The sequence below is a fragment of the Nicotiana attenuata genome, chromosome 3 (assembly GCF_001879085.1).
Source record: "Nicotiana attenuata strain UT chromosome 3, NIATTr2, whole genome shotgun sequence".
Classification (NCBI taxonomy): domain Eukaryota; kingdom Viridiplantae; phylum Streptophyta; class Magnoliopsida; order Solanales; family Solanaceae; genus Nicotiana; species Nicotiana attenuata.
In genome coordinates this window covers 59926411-59949851 of record NC_031991.1, presented here as the reverse complement: position 1 = coordinate 59949851, position 23441 = coordinate 59926411, and the positions used below count along the sequence as shown (strand labels likewise).

At 33.4% G+C, this 23441-nt stretch overlaps 1 protein-coding gene across 6 annotated transcripts; it reads left to right on the top strand.

Annotated features, from left to right (window-relative positions):
- On the top strand, positions 1850–13500 carry LOC109223867. Of its 6 annotated transcripts, XM_019388329.1 has the most exons (20): positions 1850–2437; positions 3100–3303; positions 3469–3647; positions 5274–5400; positions 5474–5641; positions 6128–6547; positions 6679–6768; positions 7127–7212; positions 8894–8945; positions 9476–9559; positions 9653–9705; positions 9882–9950; positions 10045–10261; positions 10365–10408; positions 10570–10635; positions 10729–10945; positions 11048–11091; positions 11274–11342; positions 11409–11723; positions 13226–13500. In XM_019388329.1, the coding sequence occupies exons 1-19, from the start codon at positions 2312–2314 to the stop codon at positions 11686–11688; spliced, it is 2595 nt and encodes an 864-aa protein (XP_019243874.1). In that variant the 5' UTR covers positions 1850–2311; the 3' UTR covers positions 11689–11723; positions 13226–13500. The 6 variants fall into 6 exon arrangements, with proteins under 6 accessions (XP_019243874.1, XP_019243873.1, XP_019243876.1 ...); XM_019388328.1 differs by lacking the exon at positions 13226–13500 and having other exon boundaries at positions 11409–12005; XM_019388331.1 differs by lacking the exon at positions 13226–13500 and having other exon boundaries at positions 1851–2437; positions 9662–9705; positions 11409–12005.

The window sequence follows — 23441 nt, the reverse complement described above, 5'->3', positions numbered from 1 at the left end:
TATTTAAAAATACATAATATAGGTACTAATGAAAATTTAAATTTAAATTTGTATCTTAAAACTAAAAAAGAAAAAATTACGTAAAGAAATAAAATGACAGTGAAAATATTACTACAACATTTAGATATAATGTGTTCAAACAATTAAGAAAATATTTTTCTATGATTAATATATGAATTGAGTGCAGTTAGTTTAAGTTTGAAAGCATAACATAGTATTTCGAAATTGCGGTCCAATTTACAACATAGAATGATAAGAATTATTTGAATTTGAGATGAGATTTTTTTATTTCATAAATTTTTTATTTTTGAAAATATCATGCAAAGAAATACAACAGCAAAAATATTACTACAATATTTAGATATAATGTGTTCAAACAATTAAGAAATATTTTTTCTATGATTAAAATAAAATTAAAAATATAAAATTAATTTCTAATATAGGTAATTTTACTAATTATAATTAAAAATTAACTGCATTTGATACAAAATAATTATAAGATAATTCAATAAATTGGAAAGTAATGATAAAATAACTTATGTATTAATATTTTTGACTAATTAAAAGTTAAAATTTAAAATATAATATGATATTATTTTGGTTATAGGTAAAATATTAATATAAAAATTAATTAAAATTTATAGTAGGGAAGAGATGTATAAAAAAAATAAAGGCAGTGTTAGGATATTTATACTTTAAATTAATTGAAAAATAAATAAATCAAAATAATTGAACTATATTTTTGAAAATATTACTGATAAATTAAAATGATTAAGAAATTCTGAATAAGAGGCTACAAGCATATAAATATACCAAATTTCAAGAATAAAATATTTATATTTATTAAAGACTATTAAAAGGATAATAAGTAAAATATTAATTTAATTATTAATCTAATAAAAATTATATGACAGTATAACAATATTAAATAATTAAATAATAAATAATACAATAACTACAAGAAAAGAACAAAAATAAAAAAGAATTTATATAAAATGATGTGATGAATAAGACATATTTGACTTTGAGTGAAAAACAAAGTGATAGTAAGAATTTTATTAAAATGATGTGATATAATATGCTCAAACAAGATAGATCACAACATGACATATTTAGTATTTTTTTAATATTGACACCGAAACGAAATGCAAGTACTAAAATCAAGGGGTTAGGTTACTACAAATAAAAAAAAAGTTGTCTACTACGAGATTTGAATAATAATTTCATATCCTGCTTTATAATTAATATCTAATGTTATATAATTTTTATCTGAAAGGTTTATATTTTAAGGTTATTTGCACATGACTCAAACAACCTACATCACAATTTGATATGATTTGTGTTCGCGCATCGCGCGGGTACTAATACTAGTTACACATTGTAGGACAAAGACATTCCAATTGGTAGAATGAATTAGATAGATTGATAGAATATCCAAGCTAGAAGCGACTAGTTTTATGGTTCTATAACTGATATCCTTCCTAGAAGGTGAGCAGATATAGAACCTAGTACTGATAGCAGATAGATTAGGAAGTTTTTTCATAGGCTATTTTTTGCAAGGATCCTATCTCTATAGTCCAATGAGCAAGTGTGCTTGTAAATATTATACTTGGTTGAAATAAAATTTTCCTTTTGACAAAAAAAAAAGCATAAAACTTATAGGTAAGTTTTCCAATTTAATATTTGAAATTCGCATATCCAAAAAAAGAGACAAAATATAAAAATAAAAACATAGTTTGAGCTTCGAAAAAGATCACCTTTGCCCGCTAATAAGCGCGCTAGTAAAGTGTAGACATTATAGTATTTTCCCAATATTAGACAGCTAAAAGACCTATGCTCAAGTGCTCAACTTCAATTTTCCAGGGGCAAAACGGTCCAATAATGTGGCTCTATTTCTTTGTCTCAAGATCCTTTCTTGAATAGTTGAAACACACAAATTTGGTCTCTTTGCAGTTTTGCATAGCCACGTAGAATTCAATGCTATATATAGCATAGAGCTTACGCACACAAGAAAAGCAGAAAATAGGATACGGATTTCAACCCCAAAATTGGGCAATAAACCAATTCAATGTGAATGAATCTATTGGAGATTACACTTTAAAGAGGCTCTGCATGTCAGTAATTTTTTTCTTTTTAAATTTAGTCCCAATTTTACTCCCAACACAAATCCCACCTGTCCCTCTCCTCTTATATAATCAGCATTTGCTGTGTCTGAGCTTGCATTTTGTTCTATTGAATGTTTTTTTGGGGCAATTGATACGAGTTTGTTGGGGGTTTTGAGAGTGAGAGTGAGAGTAAATGCTGCTGTGAAATGGCTGCTTCTGCTTCCTCTACTTTGGACTCTTCCCAAAAAGAAATTGAGGATGAGCTCAAAGATTGTGGGATTAGGCTCATCATTCCTCCTCCTTCCACTGAAGAGCTCCTCAATCTACTCGATGTAAAGTTTCAATTTTTATCTATTTTTTTCATGTTCTTCACATACAAATTACTAGCTTTATCTGTGTTTTATTTCCTCTTTTTTGTGTTATCAATTTAGGTTGGTTTGATGTTGAAAACGATAAGACTTTTTGAGGGGAATGGCTGTTTGTCAATTGGATAAATTTGGTGCCTAATTTTGACTCCAGATAAAAATCTTTTCTTCTTCCTATTATAAATGACATGGTGTTGAATCAGAATTGGAGGAATAGAAGTGGCAATTGCAGTTTTGGTCGAATGATTTTGGAATTAAAATGAAAAGGACAATCCCATTATTTAATAGATGAATAGCATGAATGCCACCATAGAGCGAAGGGGAGCCTTGGCGTAACTGGTAAAGTTGCTGCCACGTGACCAGGAGGTTACAGGTTCAAGCCGTGGAAATAGCCTCTTGCAGAAATGCAGGGTAAGGCTGCGTACTATAGACCCTTGTGGTTCGGCCCTTCCCCGGATCCCGAGCTTAGTGCATCGGGCTGCCCTGCCCTTGCCTCCATAGAGCATTTTCTCCATGGTCGTGACTTAATTTTTATGAACTGCCTTTATATTTTCTTGAAGTTGTTTGCTCGTATTTCCGTGTAGTTGTGGCAGCTTCAAGTTGACTACTTTTCTCCTCGTGTCTTTTAGAAAGTAGAATCTCTATTGATAAAGGTAGGTCAAGCCCCTTCTGATTCAATGAAAGATGCACTTCGACCAGTAATGAGAGCTATGGTTGGAAGTGAACTTGTAAAGAATGCTGATGTGGATGTCAAATTCTCTGTTGTATCTTGTCTCTGTGAGCTTTCTAGAATAACTGCCCCTCAGCAACCTTATGATGATGGACTAATGAAGGTATCCAAGATATAACATTCTACTTTGTTGTTCTCTTTTCCTAATACACACACATATTATATATGTGTAGAAAGAACCACACTAACTAGTTTAGCTAGTGTCATTTGCTCAAACTTTATATCCATTACCTTTTTGTTTTCACACTCTTGTATTGAAAACTCTCAGGAAATTTTCCAACTTATAGTAAGGGCATTTGAAGAATTATCTCATTCAGCCCGCCATTATTATAAGGCTGTCCATATCCTTGAAACTGTGGCGGATGTCAAGGCCTGTGTGATGCTGCTGGACCTTGAATGTGATGCTTTAGTTATAGAGATATTCCAGCTGTTTCTCACGATCATCAGGTAACTTAGCAAATTTTCCTTTTGGTGACAAGTATCTTAACCTTTTTCTCTTTTTTGACTGTTACATAGAGTTGTGATTTAATTCTTTCAAGCAATTAATTTAACCTCCTTCAGATTAAATCAGTATGGAACTTTTAGGATTTTACACTGGGAATGTTGGTAAAGTGAGATTAGATAGAACTATGAAAAATGACTAGAGAGAGTACGGATTTAGGATAAGCAAAAGTAAGATAAAATATTGCACTGCAAATTTAGCCTCCAAAGGAAAAATGAAGGTGAATGAGATTAGACACGATTGTATCGTCTACATACACACATTTTCTAATATCTTGGCTCAGTCTTCTGCAAGAATGGCATGATAAATGGAGATGTAGCACATATAAATTATATAGGAAGAATAAAATGGAGGAGTATTATGAGAGTGCATAATGAAGGAGTTTTTGGAATGCTATGTGATAACCTAACAATGTGATAGGAGAGTTTTATCGAACGGTTGTAAAACCAGCAAATTACATGAGATAGGACTCTATAGTCCAACATTGTCAAGATAGAATGTTGTGTAAATTCGGATATTAAGACTAATGTGGACCATCCAAGATTTGTATAATTAGAAATGATAACAATATGATAGAGGGTGTAAGTAGCACACACTGAAGATAAATTAGAGAACATTGCCTGAGATGATTTGGCATATCCTACACAGACCTCCAAATGTTGATGGTTAGCAGGTGAGAAACAGGGACGAGATAGATTTACACTTACACAGAGAAAAGTTGGCTAAAAGGATCTACATTTTCTCTAAATCAATGTAGACTTAGCTAAGAATGGAACACTATGGAATCAAAGGATCCATATAAGTGATCAACTAGTTGAGATTAAGGCTTAGTTATTTCTGTTACGCTTACATTTGGTTAGTGTTCATCAAGAGTTTTTTGCTCTGGTTACAAATTTGTTTATTTGTGTAGGGATAAGTGAAATGTTGAGAATATCTTCTATTAGAGAAACATCAATTGCCTTAAAAAACTAATTATCTGGCATTGGAATGAAATAACCTCTTGCAGAAGTGCAGGGTAAGGCTGCATATAATAGACCGTTATGGTCCGGCCCTTCCCCGGACCCCGCGCATAGTTGGAGCTTAGTGCATCGGGCTGCCATTTTTTTTTGGAATGAAATAACCTGAATAGAGTGGAACAGATTACAGAGGATTATATAGTGGACCCCAGCTAATTCAGGATTGAGGTGCAGATGATTAATTGATATTGCGGTGGGACGCTGAAGTGTTGGCTGCTTGTCTGTAAAGAACGAGCAGCAGGCTCGTCGATGTAATTCAAGTAGTTATGATTTATCTTATCTATTTATGCAACAATACAATTAGCATTTGATGTTTGTTTCGGTATTGACTAGCTTAAAGGCGGTGGACCACATAAATTGCACTTTAAACTGTCCGCTAGCTATTCGTGATACTTAAGTTCTTATTCACCTTCCGAGCACATTTAAGCATGTTGGTGATTGTTTGACTTTGACATCATGCTCCATGCCATTTTACCCCAGGTGAAAGATTATAAGGTTATCTTGTGTAAGTTTTCTCTGATGAATGCTTATGTTTGATGCTGTGATTTTCTCAAGGCCCGACCATCCTAATGTTGTATTCAAAAGCATGGAAGAAATCATGACTCTGCTCATAGAAGAAAGTGATGAAATCTCAATGGAGCTTCTTCAGCCTCTCCTTGATAGCGTCAGAAAGGAAAATCAGGCAATAACCTCATCCTAGTAATTTTGTTAATCATGTTTCTTTAGTGCTTTTCTTGATCTTATATACTGTACAGATTTGTTCACCTATCTCGTCAAAATTGGGAGAGAAAGTCCTGAAAGAATGTGCTTCCACTGTTAGACCCTATCTTGTAGAAGCCCTCAAGTCAAGAAGCATGAATCTTGATGATTATGCTGAAATAGTTGCCTCAATATGCAATGAAATGCCTGAGGGAGAACAAATGGTGCGTCCTAGTCATGACTATTTTTTTTCCAGATAATTTATTCATGACGATCTCTTTTATGCAACTGCTTTTTGCTTTTTCTTGTACTACGAGAAAATGACCTCACGCGATGCAATATTTGTCTAAAACAGTACGAGAATGCCAATGAGACTAAACCCAATGCTTCTATAGTGCTTGATATGTATTTACTACTTTTAATTATGAAAATATGCTATTGAATTACTACTGATTAAAAAAAATGCTCCTTATAAGTAAAAAAAAACTATTGGATTACTTTTCCTTTTTGCTTATATTAATTTTATGATAGTCACATTTTTATTTTCCTTTTTGCTTATATTAATTTTATGATAGTCACATTTTCATTTTCCTTTTTGCTTATATTAATTTTATGATCAGATGGTGTGTATCCTGTAAAAGTTGGTCCATCTGGTGCTGTTATTTGAGACTCCTTTAAATATTAATGGCACCTCTTCGAAAACATTACAGCTTTACAGTCAGACGGAGCAGCTAAAGAATATTGGCATTAGCAATGGTAGTCATGGTTGCCGGGTTAGGGCTAAGAAGAAACAGAGGATGCCAAATAAGGAGGCTCACCTGGGTGTGTTGGTTCCTGAAGGAGATGTCTTGCAATCTCAAGATAAGAGAAATGGCTCACTGCATTCAGTTCTCAACTTTGGGGGTGAACATAAGGGCACAGCATGTAGCAAAAGAAAACCACGTCAGAGCTCAAAGAAGAGCGAGTCTGTTCCGAAAGGTGATGCGGACACCACTTCTGGCCTTAACATTGTAAGAGGAGGAGACCTTACTGATGCTAAGGAGCCATCAGTGCAACAAGTTGATGAAAAGAAACAGAAGAATGACAAAGCTACCATTGAAACTCATGATGTAGAAGAAACAGGAGATGAGGTTAAAAGGAAAACTTCTTAGAAGTTGTTATCGCTAGATCTGTGCTTATAGTTTATTTCAAGCACAAATGTGACGACCACTTTCTTTTTTATTTTTTTTCCTTGTTCCCTTCGCACTTGTGGGTTTTACAGGCGATTAAACTATCTTTTGGGGATGAAAATCTGTCAAGCAAACTTGGCAAAACTAAGCGCCAGAAGAAGCTTGCCATGGGAAAGGATGAGGTACTAATATACTCCTACCATTTTTTGAAGCAAATTGTAACCCTTGTTTATGTAACATCCATATCTGTAAAATTTGCAGATTTTGCTTGTATTTACGTAGTATTGTTGAAATGTAGCAGCTTGTTGCCAAATTCTATGACTTCTTAGCTTTGTCAAAAGAATCCAATCACAGTAAAAATAAGTTATAAGCTGCTATACCCTCCTTGAAGTCAGAGCGAATACTGTTCTTACCGCTTTTCAATAGATTTTAAAGGACTGAAAACTATTTTTTGGTGTAGGGCCCTACTGCTTTCACTTTATCTGTTGTTCTAGAATGTTTTCATGTCTGAAGAGCTTATGTTCGAATTGTTTCATTCAGAATTCTAAAAGGCGTCACATCACCAAAAATTATGGAGAAGAAATGGTTGGTACCAGAATAAGAGTTTGGTGGCCATTGGACAAAGTGTAAGTTCTACAAAATGTTGTGTCAGGACTGTCACGCTATTGTAAATTAGTGGTAGTAATTACAGCTCCACTCTCATTCCAGCACTTTTAATCAACTTGATTGCCTTCTTTGTTAAGTTTATTGTCTATAAAAGTGACCTACCTGCTAGGCTGTCAGGCAAGAATTTGTTTCATTCCCTTATGGCGTGTTCATAGCTTGTGTTAAGAAATACACACATGGTTCTTTTTATTTTTGTTTTTTATATTGGTTTTCTCTAGTTTTTACTACTCGATGCTTTAAGCAGACCTTATACTCGCAGACAATCCGTGTGGAGATAGATTGTAGTGATCAGCAGCCGATGGATTCCTGAGTTTCGAAATTAGCTTGTTAAGCTAATAAACTGTTGTTGTCTTCTTCTTCTTGTTCTTTTTCTTTCTTTTTTCTTTGATGTCTTTTTGGTAGGCTAAAGAAAAAATTGGATATATGTTTGTATCCACCATATATGAGCTTCTTTTCTTTTAATTCTTTTTCTTTCTCGTTCTTCAATTTAAACTATCAGCCATCTCAATCATCACCATCGTCCATATCATGTGACTGGTTATAGTATTAAACCTTTGTAGATTCTTCTGCCTCTACCAGTGAACTGACTCGTATTTCTGTCAAAATTTTCAGCTTCTTTCTATAATAGATTCTGAATTAATACTTTCCAAATGCTCATCCACTCACAATTCCAGCAATGCCAACTCACCTTTAGAACTATCAACTAACAAAGCTCTTATCTATAAATCAACCCATTGCCAGATATTGTCTAACTGCTACATCATTCTTCAATTTTATCATCTCTATGGTTTCAGTTGCTTGAAAAGTTGGAGTCAGTGGCAAATTGTCTAGGCAGTGTTCTTTCAAAAGAAATATGTGTAGCCTTACATGTAGATCATTTCTTGATGTGCTTGGCAGCATGAAATGTTGTGGCTTACTTGCTTACTAGCAATAGTTACTGGTTGTTTCTGGTGTATGGGTTACAAATTTTTGAGCGTGTCTCATCTATTGATTGATATAGCTTGTATTGATATCAATTATTGTGAATATAATTACCAGATAGACAATGAATATAGATGGGCAAAGAGAAATACTCCCCTTGGCCACCTAAAAGAGAAACCATTCCAAGATTTATCTGCAAAGTGATAGGTTTTGATTATTGAGTTGAAAAAAAAACAGACAGTTGACGAATTGCTAGGACCAATGCTCTAAAAAGGGGATGTTGGTTATTTAGAAACAAAAAACAGAAGAGAATGCGGCCATGGGAGTACTGAAGGAGGTAGATGCCTCAGAAGATCACTCTAACGGGCAACAAGGAACACCATTTCCATGAATATAAGGAAGTTTCTTTTGAACCATCGGATAATTTCTTAAGTTGACAAAAAAGATATTTCCAGATTTTTTTTTCTGCTTTATCAATGAAAAAAAAGATTATCAATTAAATCTGTAAGTTCACTCGGAACATTTAGTAATGACATATTGCACACGACTACCAAGTCAATGATGACAGCAAACAGTTTAGTTAATTGTTCACTTGGCTTTTTGACATGTAGAGTATCAGAGCACATCTTCAATTCCTTCTACCAAATTGACTTTTATCATGTCCTGAATATGGAAAAAAGAGTCTGGCTAAAGTTTGTGATCTTAAGTTTCTCTTTGCAGGTTCTATGAGGGTGCAGTTACTGAGTTTGATCCTGTGAAAAAGAGACACAAGGTAGTGATCTTATTATCAAGCTGTCTGCTGTTTTCGAGTTCATTTCTATACAGTTTTCGTTCCAGTTTATTGCTCATATTCTTTTCATTTTGTGATATCCTGATATATATGCACTTAATAATGATGACAAGAATATATACACCATTCCCAAGTCTGTAAAGTTGTACATCGGTAGTCAGTTTGGATCCATGATGTCATTTATTTCCTTCTCAATTTAATTGAGACAAACTCCAAATATTACATTTGCCAAAATATCTGCAATGTCCAATTGACTCCCTGCTCAGTAATGTTGAGGCAAATGGCAATGCTATTTACCGAAAAATATCTGCCTGTCCAATTGACTCCATCTTCCTGCTCAGTAGCATAGAGGCAGAACTGTTTACGGAACCAAATATAGTCATTGCAATAAAAATCCCTTTTACCTGCAAGAAAGGGAAATATATCCTGGAAGTGAAGCGGTAATTTTTGCTAACTTGAACCATCTAGAAGTTTCAAGTTGACTGATGCTATTTGCTTGTTTTCCTTTTGAGATCTTATATTATGATGAACAAGTGGAAACCTTGAATCTGACTAAGGAACGGTGGGAGATGGTTGGAGACAATCCATCTGACAAGGTGCTTTCCTCATTCGATACTGTGTTATCTTAACATATTTTCAAGTTATTATTGGCCTTACATCGCCTTGTGATATGATTCTATTGGATGAAGTATTTACAGAAGCATGAGACAGATCTTCAATGCAATGCTGTTTCATCTGTTCCGTAAGTATTGATTTCTAAATTTTCATTGTACCTTGGATGCATCCTATGCACAGTTTTGAATGTTGTGTTTACTCCTGCCTACTACTTTAATGTTAGAGATTGTATTTCATATCACCTTGATAAGGCAGTACTATTATTGGGATATGATATGGTTATTGGTTGATGAACTTGAGCAGATCCATGAAGAAGAAAGCAAAAAGAACCTCCTCAACAAAAAGGGAACCTGGAGTCTCTTCATCCAAAAGGTTGTTCTTATGTTGCTATACACTTTTTCCTGTAGTATTTCTCTCCGAACTGACTGTTCCGAGAGGGTTTGACAAGTAGGTTCTCTATCTTCAGGTCTAAAAGAAATGCCCAAAAGGGTGAAACTGAATCCATGGATATTCCAGTTCCAGATGAGATGAATGATGCTACTGATGTTGGTTGCGCAACGAGCAGCAGAAAAAAGGATCCTGTGGACAAGGAAGATAACATGATCAATGAGAATCAGATATCCAAGAATTCGAAAGTTGATTTAGAGAGCTCACTGATGCTTGAAGACCATCCATCTGACAAGGTCCTAAACCCATCTGATGTTATTTATCTCTCAACATATTTTCAGATTGTCATTCACATTACATATCTTTGTGATACAATTCTTTTTGACGCAATATGTACAGAAGCATGAAACAGATCTTCAAAGCAGTGATGTTTCATCTATACCGTAAGTATTGATTTCTAAATCCTTGGGTCCTAGTTCGCTATGTATTCTTGACTGTCATCTACTTCTGTCTACTACATTTAAGATAGAGATTGTATTTATAATCACCTTAATATGCGACTACTATATTGGGATATGATATGATTATTGGTTGATGAACTTAGCAGCTCAAAGAAAGCAAAAAGAACCTCCTCAAAGAAAAGGGAACCTGGAATCTCTTCATCCAAAAGGTTGTTCTTTTGTTGCTGTACACTTTTTCTCGTAGTATTGCTCTCTGAACTGGAAGGTACTGAGGGTTTTGACAAGTAGGTTTCTTTCTTCAGGTCAAAAAGGAAGGCCCAAAAGAGTGACATTGAATCCCCGGTTATTCCAATTCCAGATAAGATGAATGATGCTACTGATGTTGGTTGCGAAACGAGCACTGGGCAAAAAGATCTTGTGGATAAGGAAGATAACACGATCGCACAGAAGCAGAGATCTGAGACTTTCATACTTTCCTTAGATAGCTCATTAACGCTTGAAGACCGTCCATCTGACAAGGTCCTTTCTCATCTGATACAGTGTAATCTCTTAATATATTTTAAAATTATCAATGGCATTACATATGTTTGTGATTGATTGTTTTTTATTATTTATGTACAGAAGCATGAAACAGATCCTCAAAGCAATGATGTTTCATCTGTTCTGTAAGTATTGATTCTGAATTTCCTTGTAACCTTGGACATATCTTAGTTCCTTACATATTCTTGACTGTTATCTGTCGTATTCTCTTCTGTTTACTACATTAATGATAGAGATTGTATTTAATATCACCTTAATATGCCACTACTATCTTTTTGTATGGTTAATGGTTGATGAACTTGAGCAGATTGATGAATAAGAAAGCGAAAAGAACCTCCTCAACAAAAAGGGAACCCAGAGTCTCTTCATCCAAAAGGTTGGTCTTTTGTTTTTTTACACTTTCCGCTGTAGTATTGCTCTCCGCACTGACTTTGACAAGCAGGTTTTCTACCTTTAGGTCTGGAAAAAATGCCCAAAAGAGTGACATTGAATCCCTGGATATTCCATATCCAGATAAGATGAATGATGCTACTGATGTTATTTGCGAAACGAGCAGTGGGCAAAAAGATCTTGTGCACAAGGAAGATAACATCATCACAGAAGCAGAGATCCAAGACTTCCAAAGTGGCAACCTAGAGCTCATTAAAGGAAGTGCACTCACAGCATCGTCAAAGCTTTCCAATGGTGCCTTAGAGAGCTCATTGACGAAGGAAGCCAATTAAAGTATAAAGATGCTGAAGTTGAGTTTGGGGAAAAGGTAGTAGTGGTTACTCGTTATTCATTCAAATTTCGAAGTTTTAAATCACATTTGAACCCAATAGTTCGTTTAACTTTAAAAGCTATGAGACCTTGAGTTTGTTACGATAGTTTGCGGAATGGACAGCTGGAGGATTCCATGCTCGACCATATTCATGCAGATTTTTTAAAAAAAATGTTTATTTCTCCTTTGGTTTCGGTATGAAATTTGAGTTAACAAAGCAACTGCATTCGTTGTAGTCCGTTGATATGTCAGAAAGGATTCAAGTCCTTTGCTTGATTATAGATCTCCATAAAAGCAAAGCAATGCGAATTCTATATCTGGTCGATTCTTCCATATAATAGGTGAGAGGAGCTGTGGGATTCTGTTTCTGAATGTATCAATGAAAATTGTGAAGCATTACAGAAGCTGAAGAAGTTACTGATAGGAGTAGTTAGCAAGAGCTGAAGAAGTTACTTAGGATTAGTTACACATCTGTAGATTTGTTTCTCTATGGCTAAAGCTCATGCTCACAGAATCTATTGTCGGGTAGCCGGCACCACAGCACTAGCATTTGCAACTGGATATGGTCGAACATGTACGTAAGTTTTATTATTGGGCTGAGATTTAATTAGTCTTTGTTGGGCATGTTATTGGGCTGAGGTTTAATTAGTCTTTGTTGGACTTGTTATCCCAACTCAAACTTGGGGCATTTGCATCTATACCCGCTTTTTGTGCCACATTTTAACCTGTGCCCGCTTTGCAAAAAAAATTGCAAGCGTACCCGCTTTTTCGCATAACTTCAGCACACGGAGCTGAAGTAGCAAAGGCAATCACACAAAACTTCAGCATCTTAGTAGCCGGGCCTGAAGCTCAGCTCTAGAGCTGAAGTTTTTGTTTTGTAACTCGCGAACTTCTAGTTTATAAGTTTTTGTTTAGTAACCGGGCTAAAGTTTGCCAGTTATAAAATAAAAGTTTTATTTTATAAGTTTTTGTTTAGTAACCGGGCCTGTTATAAAATAAAAATTTCAGCTCTAGGCCAGTTATAAAATAAAAACTTCAGCTCTAGAGCTGAAGTTTTTCTTTTGTACTGGAAAACTTCAGCTCTAGAGCTGAAGTTTCTATGTTGTAACTAGAAAACTTCAGCTCTAGAGCTGAAGTTTTTGTGTTGTAACTGAAAAACTTCAGCTATAGAGCTGAAGTTTTTGTCTAATTAACTTCAGCTCAGGACACCAAGAAGATACAGTTACATCTAATTAACTGTATTGTGATCATCTAATGCATCCGATTTTGCGTTCTGTTTTTATTGCAAAATAAATGCTTTGTTGTTATGTTATTTCGTTTTCGAAAACTTTTCTTTTTAACATTTGAATCTCTGATCGCTGATGATCAGCTTCTCCATTTTCTTTACGGTTTCTATGTTTTATCTATATTACAACATATTTGATTTTCGTGTTGCTGTTTTTGTTGGATAAAAATTGGTGCCTTTTTCTGATCAATGGTATGACCATATCATTCCTCAGTCCTCACGGAGTTGTGTTTCCAGACAATGAGAAAATGAAGAAGGAGAAGGGGAGGAGAAAGGGAAGCTGAAGTTTTTTAAAAAGTGGGTACGGGTGCAAACAGAAAGACAAAGCGGCTACAGGTTATAAAGGGGCGCTGAAATAGGGCGCCCCATCCAATTTTTACCTCAAACTTGTAAGAACATCTAATAATTATCCTTCACTTTGTGAGATGCATAGGATGCAAACTGGGATAATATATTATGCAATGTTGCCCCAAACATCCAAAGAAAAAAAAAGTCATAAAAGGTATTTTTCAGCATTCACCAATTGCTTACCTGGTCCAGTTTCATTTGCCCGCACTCATGTATATATGTGTGTCACAGTGTGTGCGCGCGCACTCAAATGTTGCGCACTCACACTCTTATATATGTGTATCATGCTGAGGTCAGAATCAAGTCATACTAGTAGCTTTTTTGGCCAGGCTTCTAAAATCAGCTTATTTTGAGAAGTGTTTTTTCCAAAAGTACTTTTTAAAAAAGTGCTTTTGGTGAGAAATAGTTTGTGTTTGGCTAATTAATTTGAAAAGTACTTTTGAGTAGTAATTAGTGTTTGACCAAACTTTTGAAAACTGCTTCTAAGTATTTTTTTTCTCAGAAGTTCTTCTCAGAAAAGTGCTTTTGGAGAGAAACTACTTTTTTCTGCTTCTCAAAAACTGCTTTTGCTTCTCCTCAAAAGCGTTTTTTTTCCTTCCAAAAGCTTGGTCGTGCCTCAATTTTTGGCCAAAAATACTTTCGGCAAAAAAAAAAGAAAAAAGCACTGTTGGCTCAAAAAAACTTGGCCAAACAGGTTATAGGTTCTTGTTCCATGGAAACTTCGATCAACCAAACCCCATCTAGAACTTCTGCAATTAAAACGCACTAGGAATTTCTATAACAAAAAAGAAAAAGACAAATCGATAGAGTTGTCAATCGTAGGTTGAAAGCTGTAGCTTTCCCATGCAAAATATTATGGACAAAGTAAGTCCAAACGGTAACGTTCATTTGCCGCCTTACTATGTGTAGTGGCAAACAGGGCAAAAGGTGTTGTCATTGGAACGTAAGTAAAATAAAGTGGAAATCACTAACGAAATGTAGTAGGTTTCAATTAGTCAAATACTGAAACAGTAAAAGACATCAAAGTTCATTATCATTGGGTGGAACTAAAATTGAACAACTGTTAAAAAATACCAACAGTTTTCTCCCTCACGAGTACTTTTATCTATTGCCATTTTTCTTGTTTTCTCAACAGTTAAAGGCTTAATCCATCATCATTTATTTAACTATTGTATTTAACGTCGAAGAAGCCATTTACGCCTTCATTAATTTCTTCTTTTGAGCAATAATCCGATTTTTTTTGTCTAAATAGAAAGAGAGGAAAAAGAAATTTGTACGTACTTCTATTTTATTCGTCCTCCAAACTCGTGATAGATTATCTAATCAAAATTGGTATTGGTATTTCTATCATTTTCAAAAGTTTCTTTTGAGTTTCAGTTTATTAAACATCTACATTAGGAAAAGACACTCATTGCCTTTTACTAGTAATACTTAATCTCCACAAAAAGGAAAATAGAAAGGAAATAAAACGAAGCAAATGTGACGAATTGAAATACTAGATTGCTCTGGTAATTGGTATCTCTTAATAATACAAAATCATGGTTATTCTTTTTAACTCAAACAGCAAGACCAAGGAACACGCTACTTCTGCTTTTTCGCTCAAATCTAGCAAAAAATGACTTAATAATATCAAATAATAAAGAGAAACCAATTTTCCATTAATAAAGTTAAGATCTTTACACAATTTTCAAGAAGTGTCAACCCCGTGTTTGTCCGGTCATGAAAGAGTTTTTAAAATTAAATCCCATGCAGCGAGAGCAATTGCGTCGTCACCTTCTACTTAACTTGACATTATACTATCGAGGATATACGTCGTAATTTCTCTTTTTCTATTAGCAGAGTATCCATCAAAGACAGAGAAACCAACTCCGATATCGCTTGTTATTCAAAGAAATATGTTCCAACTTGCAGCTGATGATTATCAAAGAGTATAAAACGATAATTCATGAATATAGAAATAGCGGCGGCGGCTTTGCTGCAGTTAGTGGCACATTATTGTTTAGCATTTAGCGTTGTTTTAATAAATAAAAAAGTTTGTAATTTAAAAATATCGGCGGCTTTGTTGCATTTAGTGGTACGTTGATTAATAAAATTTATAGAAAAATTAACAAATAATTAACCATTCTAATTAGCTATTAGTTCTATCGCCATCATTTGAAACATCGATATAAAATTGTAATTTGTTTTATATTAATGTAAGGCTAGTTTTCTTTCCTTTTCAGGTATTCAAATACAACACCATAATTGTTATCTAACTTGAGTACTCTAAGGGGTCGTTTGGTTGGAATATGATTTATACCGGTATAAGTTATATTGGGATAAGTTATGCTGGGATTAGTTATGCTGGGATTGTTGTTTATTCATTGTTTGGTATGTTGTATTAAGAATGACAATTGCATAATTTCTAAGAAGAAGGTATAAGTTATACCGGTGTTAATTACCCACCTTTTATAAGGTATAAGTTATCCCGGTGTTAAAATTAACACCGGGATAACTTATACTTGGTTTACTAACCAAACAGAGTATTAAGGTGGTACTAAATTTTTGTACCACCCTTATACCTTCTTATACCTTATACCAAACGACCCCTAAGTTCTTTTAATATCTCCGTCAATCACCAACATGCATGCACATGGTGAATATGGATCAAATGAATCTCAACATCAGTCCAGTCCAAAATTGGGCCCAAAGTAGAGTATTGCAAAATAAATAAGGGAAATTTACCTGGAATAGAACAATCTAAAAGAAATACAACCACTTTTTAAAAATTACTGTATATACAATTTATTACAACTTTTTAACTTTTTAATTAGATTAGATACAACTTTTGATATGCCTAAAATATCTCATTATGGAACTTGAAAATAAGGATTATGCTAACTAACACATAATCCCTTAAATTCAAACTAATTTCACAGTTCTCTCTCACCTAAACGTATAGACTATTAACTTTCCAATATTATATTTTATATCCCATTATTATATATAAAGAACTATATTACATATATTTTAAATAAATATAATGTATTATTATTCTCAAATCAATACCCATATATTATACTAGTATGTTAATATTCCATTATAAATTTAATGGTATATTAAGTATTACATATTTAGTATAACGGTGAATATATTATAAGAGAGAGAGAGAGACTTTTTTCTATATGTATTGCATTTCTTCTATACATTAAAATAATCTATACAAGAAATAAATATACCTCGAATAATATAATATATTAATATAATAAAATACTCATATATTAATATACAATGAATATATAACAGATTTCTTATGTACATTATATAGTATATTGTATAGATTATACAAATATAATATAATAATATAAGATAAATATGCTATAACAAATTTCATAAATTTATAATATTTGATTCCTATATTATATAGATTACATCTCTCACCTATTTTTGAATGGTTGTATTTGAATTGGGGTCGATTTAGTTAGGCTTAATTTTAGAGATGCAAAGATATTTTAGGAAAATTTAATTGTATTTGAATTGTAGTCAATTTGCTTAAGCCTAAATTTAGGGAATGTTAAAAATTCTATTAAATTTTGCTAAAATTTTAGAATCCTTATGTAATATAGGTTGAATAATGTCCACAGAGAGAGATACTTTTAACTTGAATGTATATTAATTATATGCAGTAAAGATAATGATATTTTGTAATATTTAAATTAATAATTAATTGCAAATGATGAAATATACTATCTATACAGTTGTAGTTATGTAAACTAACACATTACTTTTATATGAATCGAACGTTCTTTTACCAACTACTCGAGAAATTATTTTTTCAGAATTGGGATCCTAAGGTCATATATTCATATTAGAGTTGCATATATTCGACCATATAATCAGATATGGATCATAATAAAATATACTAGAAGAATATGATAGATATTCTAATATTTTATTTTAGTTTAGAAATTATATATCCCTAATTAGAATATTTTCACCTTATTTTTGTTTTTCTTTTGATTACATAGTGAAAGAGAAGAAAAAGATTATGAAGGACTTCATAGCAAAATTATTGGGGTTTGGCACTTTTTGATGAACAAGTATAATTCAAGATCCTTAAAACGTGGGATGATGGAGCGTTTTAAGGTATTTATTAAGTTGGAGTGAGAGATAATTTAGTTTCTTAAAATATTGGATTTATTTAATGCCATATCATGATAATAGAAGTTTACAAAGTAATAAACTTTTATAAAGTAGGTATAAAAGGTAAAATAAATATTTCAAAGGTATATTTAGTTAACTAGCATTTTCAGTGGGCATATGATCACACCCAACTATGCCTTATAAAAAGGACTAAGCGGTCGTTGCAAATATAATTCGGTTTATAAGTCCGGAGTCGAATCCCACAGAGAACTAAGGCTTAGCTACAGTTGTTGCCTATTACTAAGAAGACAAGCTCGAACAATTCCTAAGTTATAAATATTAAGATTCTTGTATCTAATTAACTAACAAATTAAATTAGTAGATTAACAACTAAAGATACTACGGGTTGGAGAAAAGATTAAGGAGGTCTAGAGTTATGATTTTCCCAATTGTCGGAATCCTTCCCACTACGTCTTCTATAATTTCGCCTAAGTATTCTCTACCGATTATGAGCGCTCTGAGTGTTGTAACTCTCTCCCGAGTAATTACCACAATTTACTAAACATATTCTCCCGAATTACACTAGCTGACATTAAGTACGGCTCGGATCGCACCCAAGGTTTCGTTATCCCTAATCCCACCTTTAAATCCTTCGTATTGATCCCTCATATACGTTAGGAGTGATGTTGTTCAACAACTACCTAAATATGCACTCTATCCCGAGTAATACACACTAAACAGGGGCAGATCTAGCGTGTAGTATACGGGTTCCCGGGAACCTAGTAACTTTTGCGTAGACTAAGGCTGTATGTGGTCCCGGGCCCGGGCCTAAATGGGCCGGGCTAAACGGGCCTGGGCTTAGCGGTCCCGGGCTCTGGCGGCCCGGGCTTCGCGGTCCCGGGCTTCGTGGGCTCAACGGGTAGGACCAGCCCGTGACGGGCCTAAGCCCATATGGTCCTGGGCTAATGGGTCGGGCTCGTGGGCTTAGCGGGCCTAACGGGATTTTTTTATTTTCGGGCTTTTTTTTTTAATTTTTTTTATTTAGGGCAATTTCTTGTAAACCATATGTGTATGTATATATATAAATTGCTCTTATGCATGGCTATATAAATATATGTGGTATATATAATATAGAAATCTAATTATTAAAGTGTTTGACGAAAATGTAAAATAACAAATCAATAGTAAAACTAAATTGGCATGCATAATAAATTAATAACAAAGTACAACATGAAGCATAAATACGTCTAATAATTTTAAAATAACACAAATTGTTGAAAAATCTTAAAGACGAATTTGCGGATAAATACCCTCAACACAATACTTTATATGCCTCCTTAAAATGCCTGTGGTACACCCTGAACGAAAATTTAAGACTCTTCCACAGTTCTTGCACTTTAATATTTGGCCTTCTTCATTTTCTTCAAGCACTTCATAGTATTGCGACACAAATAAGCGCACTCTTTCCGAACGAGGCATGATTTAACTTGAAAATTGAGATTGAGACTTGAAGTCTTGAAAATTGGAGATTGAGAGATTGAGAGAAATTTAGATTGAGAAATGAGTATTGAGTATTGAAATGAAGAAGAGGGAGGGGGGAAAAAGAGAAGAGATCTGGGATTGTTGTTTATTCATTGTTTGGTATGTTGTATTAAGAATGACAATTGCATAATTTCTAAAGAAGGGTATAAGTTATACCGGTGTTAATTACCCACCTTTTATAAGGTATAAGTTATCCCGGTGTTAAAATTAACACCGGGATAACTTATACTTGGTTTACTAACCAAACAGAGTATTAAGTGGTACTAAATTTTTGTACCACCCTTATACCTTCTTATACCTTATACCAAACGACCCTAAGTTCTTTTAATATCTCCGTCAATCACCAACATGCATGCACATGGTGAATATGGATCAAATGAATCTCAACATCAGTCCAGTCCAAAATTGGGCCCAAAGTAGAGTATTGCAAAATAAATAAGGGAAATTTACCTGGAATAGAACAATCTAAAAGAAATACAACCACTTTTTAAAATTACTGTATATACAATTTATTACAACTTTTTAACTTTTTAATTAGATTAGATACAACTTTTGATATGCCTAAAATATCTCATTATGGAACTTGAAAATAAGGATTATGCTAACTAACACATAATCCCTTAAATTCAAACTAATTTCACAGTTCTCTCTCACCTAAACGTATAGACTATTAAACTTTCCAATATTATATTTTATATCCCATTATTATATATAAAGAACTATATTACATATATTTTAAATAAATATAATGTATTATTATTCTCAAATCAATACCCATATATTATACTAGTATGTTAATATTCCATTATAAATTTAATGGTATATTAAGTATTACATATTTAGTAAACGGTGAATATATTATAAGAGAGAGAGAGAGATTTTTTTCTATATGTATTGCATTTTTCTCTATACATTAAAATAACCTATACAAGAAATAAATATACCTCGAATAATATAATATATTAATATAATAAATATCTCAATATATTAATATACAATGAATATATAACAGATTTCTTATGTACTTTATATAGTATATTGTATAGATTATACAATATATTAATAAATATAAGATAAATATGCTATAACAAATTTCATAAATTTATAATATTTGATCTATATTAATTAGATTACATCTCTCACCTATTTTGAATGGTTGTATTTGAATTGGGGTCGATTTAGTTAGGCTTAATTTTAGAGATGCAAAGATATTTTTAGGAAAATTTAATTGTATTTGAATTGTAGTCAATTTGCTTAAGCCTAAATTTAGGGAATGTTAAAAATTCTATTAAATTTTGCTAAAATTTTAGAATCCTTATGTAATATAGGTTGAATAATGTCCACAGAGAGAGATACTTTAACTTGAATGTATATTAATTATATGCAGTAAAAGATAATGATATTTTGTAATATTTAAATTAATAATTAATTGCAAATGATGAAATATACATCTATACAGTTGTAGTTATGTAAACTAACACATTACTTTTATATGAATCGAACGTTCTTTTACCAATACTCGAGAAATTATTTTTTTCAGAATTGGGATCCTAAGGTCATATATTCATATTAGAGTTGCATATATTCGACCTATAATCAGATATGGATCATAATAAAAATATACTAGAAGAATATGATAGATATTCTAATATTTTATTTTAGTTTAGAAATTATATATCCTAATTAGAAATATTTTCACCTTATTTTTGTTTTTCTTTTGATTACATAGTGAAAAGAGAAGAAAAAAGATTATGAAGGACTTCATAGCAAAATTATTGGGGTTTGGCACTTTTTGATGAACAAGTATAATTCAAGATCCTTAAAACGTGGGATGATGGAGCGTTTTAAGGTATTTATTAAGTTGGAGTGAGAGATAATTTAGTTTCTTAAAATATTGGATTTATTTAATGCCATATCATGATAATAGAAGTTTACAAAAGTAATAAACTTTTATAAAGTAGGTATAAAAGGTAAAATAAATATTTCAAAGGTATATTTAGTTAACTAGCATTTTCAGTGGGCATATGATCACACCCAACTATGCCTTATAAAAAGGACTAAGCGGTCGTTGCAAATATAATTCGGTTTATAAGTCCGGAGTCGAATCCCACAGAGAACTAAGGCTTAGCTACAGTTGTTGCCTATTACTAAGAAGACAAGCTCGAACAATTCCTAAGTTATAAATATTAAGATTCTTGTATCTAATTAACTAACAAATTAAATTAGTAGATTAACAACTAAAGATACTACGGGTTGGAGAAAAAGATTAAGGAGGTCTAGAGTTATGATTTTCCAATTGTCGGAATCCTTCCCACTACGTCTTCATAATTTCGCCTAAGTATCTCTACCGATTATGAGCGCTCTGAGTGTTGTAACTCTCTCCCGAGTAATTACCACAATTTACTAAACATATTCTCCGAATTACACTAGCTGACATTAAGTACGGCTCGGATCGCACCCAAGGTTTCGTTATCCCTAATCCCACCTTTAAATCCTTCGTATTGATCCCTCATATACGTTAGGAGTGATGTTGTTCAACAACTACCTAAATATGCACTCTATCCCGAGTAATACACACTAAACAGGGGCAGATCTAGCGTGTAGTATACGGGTTCCCGGGAACCTAGTAACTTTTGCGTAGACTAAGGCTGTATGTGGTCCCGGGCCCGGGCCTAAATGGGCCGGGCTAAACGGGCCTGGGCTTAGCGGTCCCGGGCTCTGGCGGCCCGGGCTTCGCGGTCCCGGGCTTCGTGGGCTCAACGGGTAGGACCAGCCCGTGACGGGCCTAAGCCCATATGGTCCTGGGCTAATGGGTCGGGCTCGTGGGCTTAGCGGCCTAACGGGATTTTTTATTTTCGGGCTTTTTTTTTAATTTTTTTTATTTAGGGCAATTTCTTGTAAACCATATGTGTATGTATATATATAAATTGCTCTTATGCATGCTATATAAATATATGTGGTATATATAATATAGAAATTAATTATTAAAGTGTTTGACGAAAATGTAAAATAACAAATCAATAGTAAAACTAAATTGGCATGCATAATAAATTAATAACAAAGTACAACATGAAGCATAAATACGTCTAATAATTTTAAAATAACACAAATTGTTGAAAAATCTTAAAGACGAATTTGCGGATAAATACCCTCAACACAAATAATTATATTGTATATATAATTATTTGTAGTATATATTGTATGTTATGTATATATATTTATAGCTTATAAATAATTGCAAGTTAAAGACAAAAAAATATTGCGAAGAGATATTCAAGGCCAAGGGTATGTTTTATAATTTTTATTACCAAAAATGGCATATCTTTCTTAGTTCTTCTTCCCCCCAATGGAATGAGTACAACAAGGTACTAATACCACCATTAAAAGGAAAAAAAACTAAAGAAGATATGCCAAAGTACAAGTTACACCATAATCTACATTGTATCTCTAACAAATCTCATAAATCCTTCAAGGTTCGGAGGAGGTTCCGTTGGTGGTGGCGGAAAGAAGCTTGTTCATCACCGCTTCCGGGCGAAGCAGCATCCTCCGCAAGTTCCGCTATCATTTCTTCATAAGCTTCGTCTATCTCCGGTTGTGATTCTGCAAGTCCAAAGTTTCTTCTTTGCGAGCGGATCCAATCTCTGAATAGTACTGATTTTTCCAAGCTCTCCCTCATAGACGCTCTATGATCACCTATTTGAAGTCTTGCTTGACTGAAAGCGCTCTCTGATGCAACTGTTGAAGCTTGAATAGATAAAATATACGAGCCATCCTTGCAAGAACCGGAAAATGTTTTCCCCTTGTCTTCCACCATTCCAAAAGATCAAAGGTGCCGTCTGGATTCTCCTTTTCAAGTCCCTGCGACAAATAAACTTGAAACTCATTAGATGTGAAGTCTCATCAAAATTATCACCTTGAGAACCCCTAAACTCCGTCCAAGATTTAAGTGCTTGTAGGCCCGCAACTCTTTTAGATGATTGTGAACTAGACGAAGTAGGGGTTGGAACATTTGCCTAGCATGATCTAACGCAAGTTGGTAAGCATTATAAATTGTTTGCGCATTTATTTTAATTGAGGCTTTTGCCTCTGCAAGTGTAGAAAATTCCTCAACTGAAAGATCTAAAGCCTTATAAATATTTGAGTACCAAAGTGAGGACCTCCTAATTTCATTGTAGGATTTAACAATGCAGCAACACCATAAATAGGGGGATAGGGAAAAAATATTTTTTAAACTTTTCTTTCATTGCATTTATAGCAAGTTGATAAATTTCCCCACCCTCCGAAAATTCAACAAACAAATCACATAGTGCTGCAATATAAACTAAACAATTTGAAATAGTAGGATAATATTGTCCAGAAAATGCATTTGTAGCAATTTGAAAATGTTCTAAAAAAATCTATAAAGAATTTTGACATTC

What these genes read in the sequence shown, in the direction of transcription:
- LOC109223867 (XM_019388329.1), top strand. Translation starts at nt 2,312, where the DNA reads ATGGCTGCTTCTGCTTCCTCTACTTTGGACTCTTCCCAAAAAGAAATT. An exon ending in CTGTTTCTCACGATCATCAG is followed by an intron (nt 3,648 to 5,273) that starts GTAACTTAGCAA and finishes GATTTTCTCAAG; the next exon opens with GCCCGACCATCCTAATGTTG. An exon ending in TAGAAGAAACAGGAGATGAG is followed by an intron (nt 6,548 to 6,678) that starts GTTAAAAGGAAA and finishes TGGGTTTTACAG; the next exon opens with GCGATTAAACTATCTTTTGG.